At 40.9% G+C, this 24,670-nt stretch overlaps 1 protein-coding gene across 1 annotated transcript in view; it reads left to right on the forward strand.

Annotated features, from left to right (window-relative positions):
* The window catches only part of BRSK1 (BR serine/threonine kinase 1), a 435,735-nt gene that overhangs the window by 401,592 nt on the left and 9,473 nt on the right, over positions 1-24,670 (forward strand). The window contains exons 15-18 of the mRNA XM_078650957.1: positions 8,293-8,341; positions 9,810-9,933; positions 10,889-11,069; positions 13,116-13,205. Coding sequence (XP_078507083.1) covers positions 8,293-8,341; positions 9,810-9,933; positions 10,889-11,069; positions 13,116-13,205 — 444 coding nt within the window. The remainder of the gene's footprint in view (positions 1-8,292; positions 8,342-9,809; positions 9,934-10,888; positions 11,070-13,115; positions 13,206-24,670) is intronic.

The raw sequence follows: 24,670 nt of genomic DNA on the forward strand, positions 1-24,670 counted from the left end.
CAGCTTAGCAAAAAAAAGAGAATTCGGGTTGACGAGCAGGATTACTTTCATTTCTCTACCTGCTCTCATCTGTCTGACTGTGGCATAGAGCATTAGCCTTTTTATTATTTGTTATTTATTATTTCTATCAATATGCAATTCCTTCAGTTGCAAAATGGTATCTCTGACTTACTACCCTTTCTATCCTTCTCACCTCTCTGCAAGAATCTCCACCACTGATAGACCAGCTTGTTTATTTTTTGTCTAATTCAGTCACACGTCCTTTTTCTAAATAAATCCCATCAAGATCTTCCTGTTCCCTCTATGTCATCTATGTAGCATGATTTAGAATTTCATGAACAATACCCTGGTCATCAAGGTGGCGGAGGACATTAGATCATCCACTTTGACGGACTGCCATCTGGTTAATATAGAGATGACTACAGGCCAAGCGATCATCTATGCACATTGAAAAGGAACCACTGTTATAGTGTCATCTTTCAATGTACAACAGTTTTGTGAACAGCCACCACTGTTTTTCACAGCACCACCATTGGATTTTACATTTACATTGTTTTCAGTACCAAACTCCCAAAGCAGGAGTGTATTACTAAAAAACAAAAAGCTAATGACCTCCTCACCCTGGGATTTTTCTACCAGGGAGTGGAGTCATTATTTGTTTTTCCATCCCTGACCACTAGGATTTTCCTGGCGGTCAAGGACAGGGAAAAAAGGCTTTACACAGTCCACCCTAAATAGAGCGGGCCGTTTAATGCCTTTCCCCCTTCCTCCAGTGGCCTCTACTGCATCTAAATGAGGCTCGCGGACCAAGGGTTTGGCAGGCAGGGTGCTCTGTCCTATTTCTAATGGAGTACCCTATTCATTAAACTTTAAATTAGGCCCAAAGTCTTGGTTTGAGAACATTTATCCTGATATTAGGTCCATCACATGGTCTATATATGAGGTAATGTCCTCTAGTTACAAACACACTGACTTTTTTTTTCTATTAGGAGCTAATTATGATTCTCACTCAGGCTGACACTCACCTGTTAACAATACAAAAACGGTTTTATGCTGTTCCTCTCTTAAACGATGCTAGTTGGAGACACAAAGTGGCTGGATCCCACTGTACCCTAGAAAGGGCATAAGTGGGGATCCATATGTTGGATCATAATGCCCTTTCAGGTGTCATGCTTCATCATCTGGTCTGCTCTTCGTTGGGGCGGTGGTGCAATCCCCAACGGGGATTCACTGCATCTACACAACAACGGCCCCATACCCGCACTTCACCATACGGCAGTTGGATAGAAGATCTCCGACAAAAAGCCCCTTTTTAGGGAGCCCGTTGGGGATTGCACCGCTGCCCCAACGAGGAGCAGCCCAGATGATGAAGCATGACACCTGAAAGGGTGTGTGAGGGCATTATCATCCAACATATGGATCCCCACTTATGCCCTTTCTAGGTTACAGTGAGATCCAGCCACTTTGTGTCTCCAACTAGCATCTTTTAAGAGCGGAACAGCATAAAACCTTTTTTCTATTGTACCTACTGAGGCTTCCTTTAGGCTGGACCTCCCCACTCCCCCTTGAGTGGGAAATACGCCTCTAGTCCCTTTCTTTGACTCAACTCTCCTTGTTAACCATCACAATTTCAAAAATACCAAAAATGGGGATCCCTGATGTTTGTGCTTGCTATTACACAGGCTCCTTCTTTGATGGAATTCTTTCCAGCTCCGCTATTGTAGTGTTAAGTCCAAGCCCATATTTTAAATATTTTGTAAATAGAAGATGGGGCAATTTGTGTTGCAAGAGCAATTAACGTGATGGTGCACATGTACTTCAGAGTTCTGACTTGTAACAGAATATTACAGGATCAAGACTTGACCCTAATGATGTAGCTAGAACTACACAGACTGCTGGCAACATATTTCCTTGTTCATTGCTGTGGTTATGTACACTATGTGACTAATCTTACTGTAACGTGTACTTTTTAATTCCATTTTCTTTACAGTTTGTGTGCAAGCTTGAAAAAGAAAGTGTGCCCTTCTTACATGTTATTGTTTACATATTAAGAAATACATGCTCATTTTCTTGACCTCCTCCAGGTCTAACATTATATTAATCTAACCTAAGTGATACAAATGTTTTAAACAGAAAACCAGCTAACATTCAATAGTGATGTGTGAAAAAATTAGGAGCACCATTGCTGCTCCCATATCATTTAAGTAGATAATTGGAATCAGGTGCTTCTATACATGCACTGCATGATAACTTGATGATGGTGGAGTGCCACAGACACTTGTCAGCTTGGCTTGTAGCATTCAGAACTGGTAACACTTTATGCTTAAATCAAAAGTTATCTCTGACCGCCCCAGATAAGAATTATTTGAGCTTATTAGTTTGGGAAGAGCTATAAAGACATTTCCAAACAATATGAAGATCAACATTCCATACTGAGAACATTTATTAAAAAAGCAACACAATTCAGTGTGGTTGCCAATATACCCGGGGAGGGGTGTCCCACCAAATTCGTTCTTTAAATCATATTGTATGATGCTTGTAGACTTTACAAAGAGCACCAGTGCAGCAAGTAAAGGTCTATAGGCCCCCGTCAATGGTGTATGCACACTGACAGATGCATAATAAAATTGTAGGTTTGAAAATGTGTAGCATTAAAAAACATTACATCCACTGATGTATTCCACCACCAATGTAAGATTTTTAAATAAGGGGATACCTGTGAGTTGTGTGGCAGATTAAGCATGAGTTGGTCTATGCAATTTTTAACCTGTTGTAAATGATATTAGAGATATTTTGGGTTTCCAAGATAATGACTGTTTGGGTCCATGATTTGCTTGAAAAATGGTGAAGTGAGCATTTTTTGGTAGGAAAGACACAATCTAAAGTGTTCTAAAAATCAGAAATCATTGTTTAGTGACTTTGAAATGTGGACTGAAACAGATAAAACACTATCAAAGATAATACACAAATTAATACCCAAACTACAGGCTGAGCTGAAGCGATTTGTTCAACTTGTTGAGCTGCCACTTGTTTGACGAGATGGATTTATTGGAACCAAATAATAACATTTCAGTCCTACCTGAATTCAGTTTTAAGGGAATGTGCTCATCCAAACTGTATCAAATCTCCATACAGTTCTGGAAATTGGAGCAAGTGCTTCCTGGTTCATTTCATGCTTCAACACAATTTATGTGTCATCAGCATAGCACTGGAAGGAACTACGACCAGTGAAGCCACATATATCTACAAAAAAGTTGGAGTAAAGGAGGATCCCTGAGGAACCGCACAAGTAACAGTTCGATAAGCAGTAGTAAACTGTGATAATTTCACAGTCTGCATGTGGGCCAGTAGAAAAGAAGAGAATTACTGCAAGGCTTTGTCTTCAATACCTGACAGTCTATTTACTAATTAATAAGTATTGTGTAGGGTTATAGATATCAGGGTGGCAGATCTTCACAGTTCAGCCTATTTTGAATTAAGGCAAAAGCAACTTCTGTTCCATGTGCTGCTCTAACTTCTGCTTGTACCAGGTTCAATATATTTGTGAGCTGGATAAAGGAGATGATTTGGTAATTTACTTCTTTCTCTGCAACTGTGGACATGAAGGGAAGTAATGAAACAGGACAATAATTGTCAGGAGTAGCGTAATCAGCTGAGGGTTTCTTCTGGCATTGGTGCAACAATAACCTGCTTCCAAGCAGAAGGCAAAGTGGCAAATGACAAGAGTTGATTAATAATGATGTGTTTCCAGAAAAGTGAAAACATCTTCCTTGGCAAGGTTAAAGGGTTGATCATGGCCTAACTAGCAGCTTCGGTTTTGCTGCAGGCTCTGAAGAGAGTCGAGTAAATTTTAACAGCTTCGGGTCTGACAGGTGAGAATGAGAGGGTACCAGGGAAAAGAGACTCACTACTGGGGTCTCGATAAATAACGATTGTTTCTATAAAGAAGGAGTCACAGTCTAAAGCATGGATGGTAGAGCTGCAGAAGTTGTTAGTAATTTAAAAACTGTTACGATGTTGAGCTTTTATCAATTGTTCAGAAGAAAATTCACCATGTGCCTTCTTGACTTCTACTTTATAATTGTTTAGGGTAGGCGAATATATAGCTTTATCTTCTGGCAAATAATTGTGGTACCATTTTCGCTCCAGTAAATAACAATGTCTTGTAAGTTATTAGCACAAAAAAGAAGCTGCAGACATATGGCAGGAAAACATTCCTGATATTACTGTCTGAAGTAAACTGAATACTGACAGGGATCTTATGACAGATAACTCTTGAATCACAGGTTTAGGAAGACTATTCATCTTCTTACACTTGGACTGACAGAGAAGGTATGTTGATGACCGCACTGTCTATAGAACCAAAAGAAGTAACCAAATAGGTTCACCTTTTAGAAAAGCTTATGAACAAAGAGGCCAGGGAGCCTGTTTAATAGAGCAATCATGTCTTTCTTAGACCAGAAGGGGCCATCAACCAGAAAGTGTTTAAATAGTTGACTTTGTGGGCACATAACAAGCTGTAAAAATCTCTTAAAAGAAAATGGCAATTTTGTATTAGAATTTTTTTTTTATGTGGACATGAGCAGAAGACTATTGGCCTCTCCCTGCTACATTGCATTTTTATTGTAAAACATGTGTGCTAAATTTACATACAATATTGTTCAATCCCATCTCTTATTATTCAAAATGTTGGTATATTAATAATAGAAACAAGCATTGGAAATGCAATAGGTCTCGCATTAGAAAAGTTGGAGCTATTGGTCTTGTAAATGACAATTATTTTATTTATGTGTTGGTTTTTAAAATACCTAAATTGATGGCTTTGTCATTTACAATGCCAATAGTTATAACTTTCGCGAACGTGACACCTATAGCATTTGAAGGGCTGTCTGGTGGGGGGGGGGAGAGAGAAGGAGGCGCTATACAGGAAACAAAGCCGTAGCTAAACAGGGGCCCCTCGGGGGCGGGTGATACGATGGACGCACTGGGAGGTTGGTGCAGTCTTGTGGGTGGGGGAGGGAGGAGAAGGGTGGCTGAGATGCGTGCAGCGCGGGGTTATAGAGTTCTTAATGCCTTTTATGTAGCGCGGAATTTGCTTGGAGGAAGGGTTAAGTTTGCGAGGCAGGACGACAATGGTGGGCACAAATGCAAGAGGTAGCAAACGGTACACGGTAGGAGGAATAAGGGACATGGGTGCAGGTTACAAAAGTGTACAAAGTACAAGAAGAGGTTGGATACTGCAATAAAGTGCAGACGCTAAAACACAAGAACAAACGTTACGTAGGCAATGGTGGTACTTGTTGTGCAAGGATCTAAAGCAGATAAAATGAGAGGTAGCAAACAGTGTAATGCAAGAGGAAAGTGACGTGGGCAAGTTATAACGGAGTGCCCAAGACAGGTACAAGGATAATACTGCAATGAATGGTAAACATTCCAACAACAAGAAAGAACGCACTGGGAAGGCACTTCCATAGTCAGGGGAAGGCACCTCCACGGGCAGGGGGTTGTTGGGAGGGGGGAGTTGAGGGGGTGCCTACAGGAGAGACCTTGGTAGCATACAGGGGCCTTTCATCATCCGGAGGTATTTTGGGTTGGGGGGCAGGGAGGCAGGCACTGTGAGAACAGGGAGGGGGTCGGGCGAGGTCTGTTCCAAGAGGGGACTAAAAAATAAATAAATAAACGAGACGCATGGGGAGCAGCAGCCTTTGATGTGCCGGCCGGCCATGCAGTGAATACTTAGGGGAGGAGAAATGCTGGCCTGAGGCCGAGCGCAAAGCAACAGATGGCTTTGATGTGGAGGCAGGCAGCTCGGGCGGATAGAAGCACGTTCACGAGACCTCATCGATGTAAGGCATACGATGTGCATCACGATTTGTATTGACCCATGTAGTCTCCTACGTAGGTTAATGCTTGCTCACTTACCGCCATTCAGGATATGGTTTGGGAGGTGGGGGGAAACACGAGAAGAGAAATGTAAACCAAAGTAGATGGGAGGAAAGGAGAGACGAGGTGGAGAATGAGGAGAGGGACAAGGCTCCGTGGGAGGGGGAGCAAAGGGAAACACGAGAAGAGAAATGTAAACCAAAGTAGATGCATAAAAGGAGACACGGCCGGCGGCCGTGAAACTGAAAGTACGGCCGGCCGGCCGTGAATAATTAGGGGATGAGCACACGCTGATAAGCTTGTGGGAGGGAGGCTGGGCTACCTTTGATGTGGTAATGCGAGGCAGGCAGGCAGGCGGCTGGTGGCATTGTGCACGCGCTTTTTAGGGCTTGCGCTTGCGCAATGACCTAAAAAGCACATGCACTGCAAGGAATTGCCAGTGGAATCGTGTGCTTGGTTAAACGCTGTTTAAGCCCCTATAGTCTCACTCCGCTCAATGCGCATGCGCATTGAGAGGCGAGACCTAAAAACTACCATGTATGATGACTAGTGTTCTATATAAAGGGAGTAGCCTCCTACATGAAAATTCCCTGCCAAACAAATTAGCAGAAGCCCATGGAGAAATAATTAAGGATGCAACCATAATTAAACTGAATATGGATAAAAAATAGGCAGAAATATATGTTTTTTAAATTTGTTTTATTTTTCACCAAATGTCACAGGCATGCACTTCACATACTAGTTGTAAGAAATTGGATTATTAGTTGAGAGGGGTGGAAACACAGTTCTTGTCAGGGTGAACCACAGAAGTTACTATATGAACCTGGTAGTTTGGCACAAAACAGTCAGTCTTAACTTACAGTTAATGTGTTAAGTTTTTATGCAGCATTCAAACAGTAATAAAGTGAAAACACAAAACAAGAAAAATCCCAAAGCAATTCATTAAAAATAGAATACATTTTAATAAATAAAATGAACAAAATCCAATCAACAGAACTGGAGACATACACTTTTTTAGTTTTAGGTAAAAATAGGGCCAAGAAGCACAAAGTGCTATTCGTGGTTATCTGGTCACGCTAGACCTGTTGAACGTCACAAGTTCAGGCCGACCACGATGGAGCAGGTTAGTCCTGCTGAAGAGTCACCTTTTCAAATTCGGCATAAACAGTTCCGTTAACATTGGAAGTGGCCGCGAGGAGGAGGCTTTTGGCATGAGAACCAGGTAAGGCATTGCAGGTGGTCATTGCTGTAACACGAGGAGCCGGTCATCACTGGAACTTTGTGCTGCTTGATAGCCACAGACAGTCGCTGTCACCATGAAGAGCAGGTTCCGCTTGAGTTTTGAGTGGGCAGTTATCACAGGTGGTCGATTTCTGGCACGAAGCAATCAGTTTGGGGTTGCGAGAAGCATCTGGTTCTTTACATTTCTTTCAGTAGGAACTCTCACTGATGCCCTACCAGAGTCCTGGTCATAGGGAACACCTCTTGAGTATTAGGAGTCACTTCAGTAGGGCTCAGGCAAGTCCAGACAGGTCCAGGTGGTGCTGGACAGATGGGCAGTTTCAAGGTGGCCTCCGGCAGTATGTTGTGTCCCTGTATCTCACACAGGAGGTCAACCAGCTTACCCTTGGAGTCATTCTGAGAAGCCTGAGATTAAGACAAGCAGGTGCAACTTTCCTTCTTCAAACAGCAATACATTTGTTCAATCATCAGGGCAGTTCTTCTTCTGAATCTTCTAGTGATCCTGGAGGGTTTTGATGAGATGTTCAGAAGGTCTCATTTTTATATCTGGTGCCAGCCTTTGTGTGGGGAATTCCCTGGCCTGCTCCCAAAATTGGTTCCTGGTCAGTTCTTCCCACTCCCTTGGTCCTGGCAACAGATTGTCTAAGGTGACAACGGCAAGGGCAGGCCTGATGTCAGGTTCCTTTGTATGTGCTGCAGGCAGTGCCCTTTGAAATATAATCAGGACAGGGTACAGCTCCTCCCCAGCTGTCAGGTCAGTAACACCCTCATCCTTCACGCCTAGGCTTCCCTTGTCTCGCTGTCTGGAAGCAAGACACAACCTACACCAGCAGAGCCATTCGCAGTCATGTGAACCAGGACACTGCCAGAAAGGCACATAGGTTGGAACTGCCATCTTTTTCCAGATAAAACCCTGTTTAAGTAGTAGGTTTTAGTCCATTATTAGAAATTCAGACATGTTGTTATTTATATCTATGACACCAGACTAACACCTATTATCAGTGCCTAGAGGCCAGACAAATTAATTGGCAAGAGTTGGAAAGTTTGGCCAGACCACAATTGTCACTCAGTCCATTGAGTGTTAGCTTGTTTGTCCACATGTCGAAACATATTGCCATTCACACGTACCTTGGTAACCTGCTGACCACCATTTTTCATCATTTTTAGTTCCGACACCAGAAGAAATGTCAAGTCTAACCCCGGAGTCTTCACCAGAGTAAGTGTACACCTGGTTTGTGGGCGGTGAATAAATACATTCATGTTGCACCAGGGTTAAAATGGGAATCTGAGCTATAGTATGTCGAGTTAAGTTTATGGAGCGCTACAGCATACATTGTTAGCTAGAGATATTTCCACAACCAACAGTGTATCAATTTGAATAAATGACTATGCAGATGTCTTGTTGTGGAGAAAGGTGCACATTTGTTGTTGCAAATGACAGTGCATCTCCCAATAAGCAAACAGTTGCCACTGTTGTACCTTCAACATCTCTGAAAGTATCAGAAAATGAAAAATAGTGGACACCGTGTACCTTTTGGTGTGAGAATACACAGGAGATAGTGTAGAGTTTCAATAGCCTACATTGTCAAATGTAAAAGAAAAAAATTTATGAGCTTAATTCCACAAATGCTAATCCCCAAACATATGATATGCAGATTTTAACCTCCACCGATGGAACTCAGTTCAGTGTCAAAATAGTGATCATGGCAGATATTTCCAGCATACTAACTTATGGGGAGGAGGCATACCTAGAGGAAGAGGATGGTTCCGACAATTGGGAAGGTGGTGTACATCCACAAAATCATGAGGTTGTGCGTGTGTAAGACCTGATTCTGTTGCTTGTCTCCACACACCTTCCCAAACACAGTAAGTGACTTCAAAGAAGCTTGAAATTGTGTAATTCAGGAGGAAAGGTTTCCTAAGCATCCAAATTTCATCTTTTTGGGTGTAAGGGAGCATGTTTCGCCACAACAATAAAAGACAATCCATTTGAAGAAAAAAATAAATACAATTTAATGTGCTAATGCACATTTCCACAGCACATATTCTTGTGGATTGCCAGCACTGTGGCCTGATCTATTCAGAACAAGCAGACAAGAAATATGCACAGCAAGCTATGATTTGTGAGGATTTCTACACGTAGTCAGAGTATTTTTATGACGGCTCAGAAATTCAGAAATCTATGCAGATCAAAGGAGGACATCTACAATATGTGGATTTCCAACTTTTAGGCTTTTTTTTCAGAATCGAACCATTAGGGTTTGCATCTTATTAACATATTTTCTATTTATTTTTCTGTAATAAAATGATTCTCCAACCAATGCCCCCTGGGTGCAATTGGACACGGATAGAAAAGATCAACAGAAAAAATAATGTTACTAGAAGGGATAAAGCAAAAATGTAAATAAAAAGAAAATAATATGCTCTACTAAATGAACCATTTTGTCATTATAGCAGCAAGGTACACTAACATATTTCTCAATGCAGATAATTGCATTCTGCCATTGATGAATATTCACTTCTTGTTTCCCCAAATTCTACAGTCTTACTCAAAATAATAATCCCTTCCCAATGGACCTGAACACACATTTGAAAGCCTCAGTAAAATCCTTAGTACTTTCCAGACTCACCATGTTTTTCTGATTTTGTTTTTTCACATCTGTTTTTTCTACTATTCTTTGCAGACTGGCAAAAAAATCCTGGTTTGGAAACTTCATCAATCTGGATAAGGAAGAGCAGATCTTTGTGGTTATCAAAGATAAGCCACTTAGCTCCATTAAGGCGGACATTGTCCATGCGTTTCTGTCGGTAGGTTTTTGTTTGTCTCTGATCTCTTTTACTTTGCATGTGCTTTATGTCTGAGATTGGGAAAGATGGTACGTACATTAAATTAGTTAAGTTATAAAAGTTCTAACTGAAGTAGAAGATGGCCACTGTCTGTTTAGAGACACACGGGTCCTTGGCCAACAGGAAAGCCTAGTTCACTGCTCCTGCTCTACTGTACAGCGTGGTCCCAATGGGCACACCTCCTGAACCCAGTCAATACCCACACTCTGTAATGACCACCAGCCTTTCTTTCACTGAGGATGGGCTACAGGTGCCTCCTCATTGCACTTGAACCCAACTTGAGGGTAAGCGGCACATCCATGTCTTCCTGACAAATAGTGGGCCTGTTTTCACTTGCAAGATGCAAGTTTGAATTACATCATTAACTTCTGAAGTCCATAAAAATGAGTTTCCAGGAAGAGTACAGTTTTACTGCTGTGAGTTTCATGTTCTACATATTTTGATTTAAGTAACACTGTTTCTTAAGGTATTGTGCTGCAGAAAGTGCTAGGTATAGTACATATCTCTTCTTTGCTGTAACGTTATAACAATCTATTTTAAAGAAGTCTTTAGTAGACCTAGCTTGTTATACCTAACAAGCTAACATTTACTAGGTTGGATACAGTGCTGTCAATAATATATAATCATATGTCATGTTCTTCTAAATCTATGTAGTGACTTCATATCCATAGTAGGTAGGGGCATAGTTTATGCCTTGCAGTACATAGTGTCCTTCTTCCCTAGAGAAAACATCAGGAGATTTTGTAGGCATGATGACACCCGTGCAAGGCTGGTAAGTAATAAGTGGTGTTAGCCATATACCTAGCAGAGGCGAGTCTGTCAGGAGCAGCTTACTTTTTGTCTAAGCCTGCTCCTGTCCTAATATATACAGAGCAGCCCTTCAAAGAGTGTGATTACTTATCTCATTGGTCCACAGATTCCCAGCTTGAGTCACAGCGTTATCTCCCAGACGAGTTTCCGGGCGGAGTACAAGTCATCTGCTGGGCCATCGGTTTTCCAGAAACCCATTAAGTTCCAGGTGGACATAAGCTACTCAGAGGGAGCCGAGGCACAGAAGGAAAATGGCATCTACTCTGTTACTTTTACTCTAATTTCAGGTGAGCTGACAATCTGCCCACTGTGACTCTGTGAATGCAATATGGTACGATGGGGAAATGCATCATTTAGATGCTCCGCAAATCGATTGGGATTGATTAATAGTGGGTGATGGCAGGCACCACAGCGGTGAGAGATTGGGAAATTGGAAAGACTTAAAGAGACAGTGAATTACTGAAGAGCAGAAATGACAAATTAGAAGAGATAAGGGAAACTAGCAGATGAGACTTTAGAGAAAACTAAGAGGAATCAGCAACTGCTGAAGCAAATAGAGGGAATAGACTGAGAAATGATGGGGGACAAGTGTAATAGATAGAACTGCAGGCAAGACAGAGTATTTTTATACAAGGAAAGAGTCCTCTAACAAGAGGCAATGTTCAGGTTACTATTAAAAAAATACACATACATCTGTAATTTGCTGTTAATGGATTAATACATCCTAATTCTGCACGTATTGGATTGATGTATCACTAAATATTAACTAGTATATTCACCAGCGCCTGATTGTATGGGAGTTATATTAACTAGTGAAGTGTGACAATGGTCAAGAGGAACGTCTGTGGAGGGAAAAGGGATGCTAATGGGTACACTGTGTGCCCTGGAGGTGAAAAGCAAGCAAAGCAGGAATGATTGTAATGTGAAATAAAAAATCCCAATAACAATGGCAGACGTTTAAATAGGTTTCACTTTCATTTTGTATATATACAGAGTTTACCAATTCTCTAATACTGAAGCTTAATATTGTCATATTATAAATTTTTTAGAATCTTAATATGTTATTTATCAGACTCTTAAAATATCAATAACAAAGCATCACAAAACTAATTGTAAAAAGCTAACAAGAAGAAAAATAAGCAAGAGAGTGACAAAGAACCTACTGAAATAAAGAACATGAAATAAAAGAAACTAAAACAAAGATCAAAGGTTAGATAGTAAGAAAAAAGAAGGGGTTACAATAGAAAATGAGTAAGAGGGCAGCACAATAAAGAGAAACATGAAGATGCTGAGTATTTTTATTGGCAGTGTAATTTATGTCAAGAGTTTTTTTTAGAAATGGAACTTTTGTAGCTAGTTTGTAAACGTAACTTCTATGTTTTTTTGCAAAAGCAGAATAAAGTGTTGTTGTTGTGAAGATGCTAATTGAAGCAGTGGTTAAGGAAAAGAGAACATAGTAGGAAAGGGAACAGAAATAATGTACACTGAACCAAGAATAATAAAGGAATGGAGAGGATAGAAAATTAAACCATGAAAAAGAAAATAAATGAAAAAGAAGAGGAAAAATACTTAAAAACAAAACAATACAGTTGAAAATGAGACAATTTAGAAATAAACTAAAATGAAGAAGAAAATATAAAAATAAAAAAGTGAAACAAGCTAAAACTGTAGCAAAGTTGAAAGTGGGAGAAATAATTAAAGCAGAAAATAAGAGAAAGAAATGGGATAGCATAAAAAAAGAAAAATATGAGACTCAAAGTTTGGAAAAGGTGGAGAAATAATGCAAATGAGACATTAAAACATTGAGAGAATATTATATACAGATGCAAGCTCAAGAGACAGAAAAATTAAAGCAAGAAAAATGATTTAAAGAATGAAAAAAAAAAATTGTATAAGAGGAACTGTAAAAAAAAAGAAAGAAAATTGAAAAATAAACCAATACAATAAAGTAGAAGGGGAAACAAAATAAAAAAGGGACGGAATCTTAATAAGGTTGAATAGAAAAATAAAAAGTGTAGAAGTAAGGAAGACTTGAAGATGAAAGCAAATGGAGAGAATGAAAAAGAGGTACAAAAATGAAAGCAAGGAAGGGAAGCTTAGCAAAGAAAACTAAAAAAGTATGTACTTTCACACTGAATAAAGTGTCTTCTGCTGAATAGTGCAATTTATAGACTTCTACTTACCTGGAACAAACATAACTTACACAGCTTCCTGTAGCTATCCTGTTGGTGCCATTTATAGAGATGAACAGTGCTAATTAGTGTGAATATCAGCATTGTATACATTGTATGAACTGTCCCATCTTGCTACCTGCCCTTTTTTCCTCTCTGCAGGTCCCAGCCGTAGGTTTAAGAGGGTAGTAGAAACAATTCAGGCCCAACTCTTGAGCACACATGACCAGCCGTCTGTACAAGCCCTTGCCGGTAAGCAGGTTACTATATTTCCACTCTATATACAAGCTCTCACACGTAAACACAGATTGACCATTCCTTGAACAAGTGTTTAATAGTAAGTGAGTTGTGATAATCAGTAATTTGAACAAACTCTTGAGGGTAAGCAGGGAGGGATCTTCCAGTCATGTGTGCAGGCTGTAATAGGTAAGAAGAGAGCCATATTTAAACACAAGCCATATAGGTAAGCTTAGACAGCTGTATCCATTATGTAAAGAGGTTCAGAGGCATGGGGTGGCTAAATTATATTTAGGTAGAGAATTCATGCCTAGCTGCAAGGAAAGTTAGACAACATACAACTGCTTAATGGCAGCTTGAATTCTAATGGAAACAGGCTACTGAGGTTTAGAGGTAGGTGGACTCGAGGAGAGAATGTGTATAGCCAGCCGGATTGTGGAACATAAGGGAAGATGAGTGAGACTTACTTTGCAGTTGAAGAGGCATGTAAGCTTGTGGCACCGGGCTAAGGAGAATTGTTAAATCAACTTTCAGGTTTTATGAATTTATAAAATATACTGATGAGTTCTTTTTGAAGGAAGGGGCAACCAAACTGTAGCAATACATGTTTTTGGAGGTTTTTGGAACAATGGTTAATCTAAATCTGGAAGACCAGGTTATCAGTGGAGCTGTATGTAGTGGGCTTTACCCTGTTAAGGAACTATGATCCACATGAGATTTTGGTTGATCAGAGTCACAATTCTTTTTCTGGGAGGTCTGAGGAGTGCTACTCTCCTAATGATGTAGAAATCCATCAGATACAGCAGACACTCACCTCTTTGCCTTATAGATTTATGTTGATGTTTAAGAAGGAAGATCTGACACATTTACCTCAATAGATATCAATAGAAAGTTGAATGCTAAAAAGTGCTTGGCTTAGGGGGTGTTTGACTTAGGGGTTGTGGGGGTAGGAAGCACGTTCCAATTAATAAAGTGTATGGTCCAAAGGACAGCCCAGGGCGAAGGTATGGGCAGATGCCACAGAGACCAAGCTTATGACGCTTCATATTATATCTCGTACAAGTCCTGCGTAGTAAATTGGGCCTACCACATTTAGGGGTAGTGCTTGTGAGACAGCAGTCTAAGGCTGGGCTGATGAAGCTGTGCTGGTTATAGCGGTTTGAGATGCTGTGAAGGGGGTAGTTCCCAGTATGCATGCAGATAAGCGGGAAAGATTGGCAGATGTTGGTTGAGAGAGTGTGTGATAGCAGGAAACAGGAAGCAGGGCAGTATGTTACATGCTGTTGCTGTTTTCTCAGAGCAGTTTGATAGTGGAGGACTGATCATCCTAAATGCTTTACAAAGCATCTAAATAAAGTAAAATAATTTGCGTAATCGATTGATGATGCAGATGTCGTGGATGCGGAAACAGACATTTAGATGAGAAATCTCATGTTGATTATTATGATGAGTTAATGAGACTTCGTGAGTTAATGCCATTCAGGTAGGGATAGATTTGCTGAAGTTGATGGTGGTCTGAAATGGCATGAGTATCAGGAACTTAAGCTGTGTGGTTTTTTGAACTGACTGTCAGACTGAGAATGTTACTGGTAGATGTGCTTAGAATGAGTATACTTATGAAGGGGTAAAGCATGATATTTGCAAAGGTCTGTGAAATAAAGTCTCAAATATGTGTCCTGTATGGACTGGTGCAAGCTGTCTTCTCACAGGTGGTCAAGTCAGTCCTTCTGTGAGCTAAATGTGCTTGTGTGTGTGCTTGTATATATGTGAGAGTGAGAGGAAGAGAGAGCTAGACAGAGAGGGACAAAGGAGTGAGAGCTAGAGTAGATGCTGGGTTTTGGGTGGTTAGTTTAAGTATGGAAGTGTCCTCCTTTGTTGAATGTGAAGGTTGGTAGGGGTTTAAAGATCTACGTGGAATCATGTGGGATGTAATTGTAAGTGAGTTTGGAGGCACTTTGAGGCATCTTATGTAGTTTGTGCAGGGAGTGGTATGAGTGTAGGTCTATTGTATTAAAGTAGTGAAGAAGAGATGATGCAGGGCGTATGGGGCAGCCAGGATTAAAGTCTATCTCTTTTCTAGCTGGGGAGTCAGGTCTGGTGGAACAAATTAATTGTAATGGCTGCTGGAGTAAGGTCTGGGTCAGTATTGTGAGAGCTGAGCATCTGTGATGGATGGAAAGTCGCTTGTATATCATTCCTGGTTGTGCCACCTTGTATAGAAGAGAGCTTACCTTATATGGTGTATTTGAGGAGATGGGATTTTATGATTGGGGATAGTCTGGGTCTGGGTCTGGTTGGGTTTATTTCAGGGTATGATGTGTAACAAGGTATCAATAGGTGCTACATGTGTAGTAGAGGTAGGGCAGAAGCACCTTCACATTGGATCTGATATGGTATATGGCTGCAAAGTGAGTCTGGAGGTAGACAGTAAATTCAAGTGCGTGGATGAGTGCAAGCACGTATTGAATCTAACACTCACTAATATGCATTCATAGGAGTATGTATGATGCAATCTGTGCATGGATGGGTTCTTTTAGGGGGACCATAGGAGAGGACTTCAACTTTGAGGTGGTTTGTGTGACTTACATCTTGGTCTTGAGTAGGGTGGCCAAGTCATGGTCTTAGGTCTAGGGTCTAGGGCAGATTGGCACACATGGTCTTGACTATTGTATGCAAGTGTTATCCCCACATCATTACATCGAGTGACATTGAGTGATTTACCAATCATCTGTTCGAGCCTGCACAGGTAAGAAGAGAGTGAATAACCAGCAACATGAGCAAGCTTTTGTAAATAAGCAGGTATTTTCGAACGTTCAACTACATAAATCCTCTCATGCTAGCACAGTCATAAACTGTTCTATAAACAAACCTTTACTGTTAAGCAGGTATTGATCAACACAGTCTTTGTGCAAGTTCTTACTGGTAAGTAGGAACTTATTGTCCAACGTTTTCTTGAGGTTAATTGTCAACTCTATTTGCAAACCCTCACATATAAATGGAAATCTATAGTCTGCTTTATATACAGTCTATTATTGATAAACAGGCAGTGACCAGACATTAAAAATCCATGCTCTCGCAGGTAAGCAGGACATACATGATGAGCTGCTTAATAAATGTCCATGTAGGTAATGAGAGATTGGTTGTTGAGTCCTCTGTACAGTTACTTACAAGCCGCAGTGAGTGTTGTCTTTACACACCTTCCAAGGAAGCCAGGAAGTGATGAAACCACTCCGTGTAGAAACAAAACTTCAGGGCTAAACCAGATTATGACTGGTCAAGCTATAAACATGAACTAGCACAAGACAGGCTCAGGCATTGTCACTTGCAATAATGTACATGCTTTGAATTAGTCCTCATTTACAGGTTGGGACTATAACAGTAATATCAAACACTTTTATGTTGTTGTAGCCTATCAACTTAATTGTGACAATTTCACAAGCATTGAGGTAATGAGGCTTAAACTCCAACTCCAGCAGCCATATTCAGATTTCACTTGCATGCTACTTGGAGTTTCCGGGACATCTCTTCCTAAATATTGTATAAAAATCTTTCTTCATTGGAAGTGACATAGCTGCATCTCTTATACATAGCTTTCAAAAGGTTTCCTAGAAGTTTATCATTCCCTTAAGCAGTACTTGTAATGATCTTCTCCAAAGAGTGGAGCTCCTGTGGTGCGATTTTAGTGATCATATTCGATTCATTATTAATTCAAATTATGGCTTAAAGCAAACAAGAGTCCTGTTCGGGGAATATCAGTCCTGTGGCATGAATAACTTGTCTGTACATGACATATATGCCAAGTGAATTTGAAGCCTGCTTCCACATCACATACCATAGGAGTTTGACATTTACAAGCAATTATTCTTAAAACCCTTACAGACAGGAAGAGGAGAAGGATATTCTTCAGGCCTGGCTGTCATCGGACCATGTGTGATCAACCTCGAAAAGAGCTTTCAGGAATACTACAGAGAGGGGGTTTGGTTCCATCCACATGTTGTTGGACAGGAGTACATGTTTTGATGGGACAGAAGTTGTTTGCTTCTACAGCAATGATCTTTTGTTTGTTTATCCACCAGCAGGATGGCTACCTAGAGAAGTCTCTCTAACACGTATAAAATATCAATCTTAAAATAGCATGGAGCTTGCACTTTTAGTGGCACACACACAGTAATATTAAAGTGTTATTCGAATGTGGATAATTTACATCAATAATGTTTGACTGTGCAGTTGTGTGTTTGAGAGCAGAATGGGATGTACAGGGCTAACTTAATCCACACACAATTTTAGGTCTTCCTTGACAGCGCAACTTTTGCCAGCCCTTATGTGATCAGCAAAAAAAGTGCTTTAAGTGTACTACTAAAAGAGAGGCATAGCCTCTGCCCACAGGTTGGTTCCTCTGAGTAGAGAATTTAACTGGCCCAATGTTATGTTCTTCCACTAAAATGAATGTTGTATTGATTTTAGTGGCTGGTGGCAAACCGTATAATATTATTTGAGTACTCCGTAAGTTCTGGTTACCAAATAACTTGGTCCTGCCACCATCCCAGTATACAGGTTAGAGTAACTTGGGGTGAAACAAGTACTCATCACAGTACCCCTTGATAGTTTATATAGGGTGTCTAGGAAAAGAAAAATGTTATTAGACAAAATTCCAACGTACGCAACAACGGGAAACATCCTTTACAACGCAACTTTTACCACGCAGTGCCTTTACGACGCAACTTTTACAACGCAAACCATTACAACGCATTGCGCTGGGGGGCGCTCTAGGATAGGGAATAGGTTTAATTTACTATCCAACACCTTCCCTACTATCCACGGGGACTGGAGTTGGAATAGTAAATTAAACTATTCACTATCCAGCCCCCCAAAGCACTATGCGTTGTAAAGGCATGCGTTGTAAAAACAGCGTTGTAAAGGCATGCGATGTAAAAGCATGGGTTGTAATGTCATACATCCGCAACAACATTTCAGGGTGTTGCAGTAAATAGAAAGAGCACATTTTCAAGAAATTATGGCAGTTGTTCAAACTATGTATATGCAAGATACTTGCATATGAGCCAGTCACACAAGCTAACATAGAATAATCCACATGCCAAGGTATTCCTCCTGGTTCACCCAAAAAGTCAGTTGTGTCTTGTATATATGACACAAGTTATTTTTAAATATGGGGCAAAAAAGTGGCCTATCTATCAAGAAGTCATTAGATGCCCCTGTAGGTCTACCTGGTGGTCATCTAGCGCTCTCATGTATTTGTGGGAGATGGTTGGGTCTATTGGATAGGCCTTTCTGAGAAGAGATATTCTTTCTGCTCTATTAATCCTTTGTCTCTCGATTCCCTTAATAATGCATATTTTTTCTATTACTCTCTCCAGCATCAATCATATCAATTAAACAGTAATAGTCTCTGTCATCAAGTTGACGTTTAGCTTCTTCGGCATACATTTTCACATTCTGTATCATAATATTACCCCACTTATCGGAGGGTTTTTTAATATTGTTATTATTTTCTGATAGAGCCTAGTATGAGCTTTCAAAAAATAAATAACAACTATTTTCTTGGTGTTTATTGGTATGAGTAGCTCCACATCTTGGATACAAGCTGTTACTTTATTACTTCAGCAAAGTCCCGCATCAGGGTTGGATGTGTTGTTTTCATATGCAACTTGATGGATTAAAGTAGTATTACAAGCTGCACAGAGCGGCGTACCAGCTTTCTTCCTTGGGGAGAGGCAAATTGATATTTGGCAGTAGCTGGCTGGCAATTGGCACCTTCGCAAAATTAGTATCCAGCATTTCTTAGGTGTAGAAGAGGGAAAGAGGGCTTGTGTGTATATATATATATATATATATATATATATATATCAAAACAAAACCCTTTCAGGCATAGAGTGACGCATAAATTATGCAAAAAAGAAGGAGAGAACTCTGGGTAGGTCTCGGTTTAGGTGAAGAGCAGCTCCTGTTAGAGCACTCTCAACACCAGCCACAACTCTAGATCTGCTCGACTCAAATGTCTGTTTTTCTATCAAAGTTTTTAAGCATAGGATTAGACAGTGCTATCTATGCCGAGATAGAAAATGACAAAGTCTTTCGCCATTTAAACAGCAAAGTCTTTAAGCATAGGACTAGTACAGTGCAGTCCTTGCCGAGCTGTCAAATAACAAAACCCATTTATCACTCCAGGCACAATATTACAGCTTTGAATTGGTAAAATACCAACTCAAGCCAACCTGAAATGAATAAAAGCAACCCCTGACACAGTGTTTCGCTCTGTTTAGAGCTCTTCAGAGAGGTATAGCTTTGTCCAGACACAAGGGAGCACCCAGTATTAAGTCAAAACAAAACCCTTTCAGGCATAGAGTGACGCATAAATTATGCAAAAAAGGAGAGAACTCTGGGTAGGTCTCGGTTTAGGTGAAGAGCAGCTCCTGTTAGAGCACTCTCAACACCAGCGACAACTCTAGATCTGCTCGCCTCAAATGTCTGTTTTTCTATCAAAGTTTTTAAGCATAGGATTAGACAGTGCTATCCATGCCGAGATAGAAAATGACAAAGTCTTTCGCCATTTAAACAGCAAAGTCTTTAAGCATAGGACTAGTACAGTGCAGTCCTTGCCGAGCTGTCAAATAACAAAAGCCATTCATCACTCCAGGCACAATATTACAGCTTTGAATTGGTAAAATACCAACTCAAGCCAACCTGAAATGAATAAAAGCAACCCCTGACACAGTGTTTCGCTCTAATTAGAGCTCTTCAGAGAGGTATAGCTTTGTCCAGACACAAGGGAGCACCCAGTATTAAGTCAAAACAAAACCCTTTCGGGCATAGAGTGACGCATAAATTATGCAAAAAAGAAGGAGAGAACTCTGGGTAGGTCTCGGTTTAGGTGAAGAGCAGCTCCTGTTAGAGCACTCTCAACACCAGCGACAACTCTAGATCTGCTCGCCTCAAATGTCTGTTTTTCTATCAAAGTTTTTAAGCATAGGATTAGACAGTGCTATCCATGCCGAGATAGAAAATGACAAAGTCTTTCGCCATTTAAACAGCAAAGTCTTTAAGCATAGGACTAATACAGTGCAGTCCTTGCCGAGCTGTCAAATAACAAAAGCCATTTATCACTCCAGGCACAATATTACAGCTTTGAATTGGTAAAATACCAACTGAAGCCAACCTGAAATGAATAAAAGCAACCCCTGACACAGTGTTTCGCTCTAATTAGAGCTCTTCAGAGAGGTATAGCTTTGTCCAGACACAAGGGAGCACCCAGTATTAAGTCAAAACAAAACCCTTTCAGGCATAGAGTGACGCATAAATTATGCAAAAAAGAAGGAGAGAACTCTGGGTAGGTCTCGGTTTAGGTGAAGAGCAGCTCCTGTTAGAGCACTCTCAACACCAGCGACAACTCTAGATCTGCTCGCCTCAAATGTCTGTTTTTCTATCAAAGTTTTTAAGCATAGGATTAGACAGTGCTATCCATGCCGAGATAGAAAATGACAAAGTCTTTCGCCATTTAAACAGCAAAGTCTTTAAGCATAGGACTAGTACAGTGCAGTCCTTGCCGAGCTGTCAAATAACAAAAGCCATTTATCACTCCAGGCACAATATTACAGCTTTGAATTGGTAAAATACCAACTCAAGCCAACCTGAAATGAATAAAAGCAACCCCTGACACAGTGTTTCGCTCTAATTAGAGCTCTTCAGAGAGGTATAGCTTTGTCCAGACACAAGGGAGCACCCAGTATTAAGTCAAAACAAAACCCTTTCAGGCATAGAGTGACGCATAAATTATGCAAAAAAGAAGGAGAGAACTCTGGGTAGGTCTCGGTTTAGGTGAAGAGCAGCTCCTGTTAGAGCACTCTCAACACCAGGGACAACTCTAGATCTGCTCGCCTCAAATGTCTGTTTTTCTATCAAAGTTTTTAAGCATAGGATTAGACAGTGCTATCCATGCCGAGATAGAAAATGACAAAGTCTTTCGCCATTTAAACAGCAAAGTCTTTAAGCATAGGACTAGTACAGTGCAGTCCTTGCCGAGCTGTCAAATAACAAAAGCCATTTATCACTCCAGGCACAATATTACAGCTTTGAATTGGTAAAATACCAACTCAAGCCAACCTGAAATGAATAAAAGCAACCCCTGACACAGTGTTTCGCTCTAATTAGAGCTCTTCAGAGAGGTATAGCTTTGTCCAGACACAAGGGAGCACCCAGTATTAAGTCAAAACAAAACCCTTTCAGGCATAGAGTGATGCATAAATTATGCAAAAAAGAAGGAGAGAACTCTGGGTAGGTCTCGGTTTAGGTGAAGAGCAGCTCCTGTTAGAGCACTCTCAACACCAGCGACAACTCTAGATCTGCTCGCCTCAAATGTCTGTTTTTCTATCAAAGTTTTTAAGCATAGGATTAGACAGTGCTATCCATGCCGAGATAGAAAATGACAAAGTCTTTCGCCATTTAAACAGCAAAGTCTTTAAGCATAGGACTAGTACAGTGCAGTCCTTGCCGAGCTGTCAAATAACAAAAGCCATTTATCACTCCAGGCACAATATTACAGCTTTGAATTGGTAAAATACCAACTCAAGCCAACCTGAAATGAATAAAAGCAACCCCTGACACAGTGTTTCGCTCTAATTAGAGCTCTTCAGAGAGGTATAGCTTTGTCCAGACACAAGGGAGCACCCAGTATTAAGTCAAAACAAAACCCTTTCAGGCATAGAGTGACGCATAAATTATGCAAAAAAGAAGGAGAGAACTCTGGGTAGGTCTCGGTTTAGGTGAAGAGCAGCTCCTGTTAGAGCACTCTCAACACCAGCGACAACTCTAGATCTGCTCGCCTCAAATGTCTGTTTTTCTATCAAAGTTTTTAAGCATAGGATTAGACAGTGCTATCCATGCCGAGATAGAAAATGACAAAGTCTTTCGCCATTTAAACAGCAAAGTCTTTAAGCATAGGACTAGTACAGTGCAGTCCTTGCCGAGCTGTCAAATAACAAAAGCCATTTATCACTCCAGGCACAATATTACAGCTTTGAATTGGTAAAATACCAACTCAAGCCAACCTGAAATGAATAAAAGCAACCCCTGACACAGTGTTTCGCTCTAATTAGAGCTCTTCAGAGAGGTATAGCTTTGTCCAGACACAAGGGAGCACCCAGTATTAAGTCAAAACAAAACCCTTTCAGGCATAGAGTGACGCATAAATTATGCAAAAAAGAAGGAGAGAACTCTGGGTAGGTCTCGGTTTAGGTTATATATATATATATCAAAATGAAAACACTCCTGCTGGAAATCCTTCGCCTTTACCTGGGGTGGCTCGTAGCCGGCGGAGCAGCCGGTATTAATATGAATCCGAAACGGCGTTCCAAGACGTGCACTCAGGCACAATAACATCAACTCACGCAAGTAATCCGAGTAGTGGACAAGGCGGGAGCAAGCCGCCGAAACGCGTCTAAGCAGCAACTGAGAGAATACATTTGCTTTGGATTGTGATTCACGGAGTCAGCGCCTTTCTTAATTAAGAGTTTGGACTGGTTTTCAATATATATATATATATATATATATATATATATATACATATATATATATATATATATATAGATAGATATATCTATATATCTATATAGATATTCATATATATTTATGGATTTCTGATATCCCATGCTCACCCTCCTTTTCATCACACACTGTTCGTCGAGGGCGCAGTAAGACAGCACCAAGTAGGTCAGAAAGACAGCATTATCCGTATTTCCTTTGGCAAACAATTTAATTCCTTTTCAAGTAGTTTCCAAATTTCAGCAAAGTGCGAGTGCAATCATGGGAAAGCAGACCAATGCGTTTCAGCCAACGACCTTCGTCTGGGTTATAGAGTGTGCTGTACAGAGTATCTTTTAACAGGGACTAATTTGTCCTGCCCGTCACCATAAAACCAGGAACATGTGCAACTTCACTTGCAATTATCTACAAGGCTGGTATCACAGTGATATAAGTAACTGTTGTGTAGGAGGCCCCACATCACAAAATTGAACAATTGTACATCTCAATTCTGGTATTGTACCCAAGGGCATATATTTTGTGATGTGTAATATTGTTCACAAAATAATAGAATTGGCACCGCTATGTTGGTATCTGTTCAATCTAGTTTTCCTATATTTCTCAATCATGGTAAATTACCCCATAATTGAAGTCACTATATATATGTCAAGATATCTCCAGGATATATTTCACTTATATTTTGTATTTAATTAAATATTTAATCCCCGGACAGCAATTCACAAGACATAATATGACTTGAAAGTTACTAACACGCTTTCACCATTAGACGACAAATAATATATGTTAGATCAACAATTTCCGGTGCCCATGTCAGATCTTAAGTTTTCAATGGAACTCTATTATGCAATACTAACACACAATCCTCAAAATTTCAAATCAAATAACGGCATAAAAAATGCACATGGGGAGGTAAGAAGATGCACTGTTAAGAAAACATCGAAGCTAGAATACTTCTAAAGCGTGAAGTGGAATATTTCACAGAGACACATAGGGGTCGATTAGGATCGCGGACGGACTTGAGTCCGTCCGCGACCGCAGAGGAGGAGGGAACGTACGCATGGGCTGCGACGTTCCCTCCATGCAGATTAGGATTTGACCGCCAGGGTGGCGGTCACATCCTCTATCTTTAACATTGCGGCGGGTGCAGCTTCAAGCGGCACCCGCCGCAATGTTAAAAATGCATGCATCGCATTTGCGTGCACAAAGCGGCAGGCACCGCGCGGTGCCTGCTGCTTTGTGCACGCAAATGCAGGGGGGTACCATAGGTACCCCCCATGTGCACCCCCACCCCCCCATCACCAAGGGGGCCCGCAACGGGCCCCCGAAGTGAAGGTCCGTATGCTTTTCCGCGGCGGAAAAGCCGCCGTGGAAAAGCATATGATTTCCTCCATCCTAATATGGCTGACGGTGTCTGATAGACACCGCCAGCCATGTTAGAGCTTTTCCGCCGCGGTCGGAAGGCGACCGCGGTGGAAAAGCTGCGGACGGAATGCCAGACCCACCAGCCATCCTAATATGGCGATGGGTCTTTCGAGGCTCCGCGGCGGTTTTCCCGCATCCTCCGGGCCGGCGGTGGCTTCCGCCGGCCCGAAGGATGCGGGAAAACCGCAATCATAATAGGCCCCTAGGTCTGGTTTCATAAGGTATAACATTATATATATATATATATATCTTACCCAGTGGCAGTAACTACTGAGTAGTTATAGTTTGGTCAGCATTTCCTCAGGAAACATGTTTTTTGTGTTTCTAATAACTTTGGCACCAGTAAACAAATCTCCTCAAAACTTTCCAAAAAAGTGCTCTTTTCTGCCTGGTTCGTGCATGGAAGGTTTCGGGCGGTCTGTCAAGCGGGAGCCAAGAAAAAAAGGGAACCAAAATGCAAAACCTCCATGCCTTTTCCATAGACTTTAAGAAGCACTACTGCA

Source organism: Lissotriton helveticus, chromosome 7 (assembly GCF_964261635.1).
Source record: "Lissotriton helveticus chromosome 7, aLisHel1.1, whole genome shotgun sequence".
NCBI lineage: Eukaryota > Metazoa > Chordata > Amphibia > Caudata > Salamandridae > Lissotriton > Lissotriton helveticus.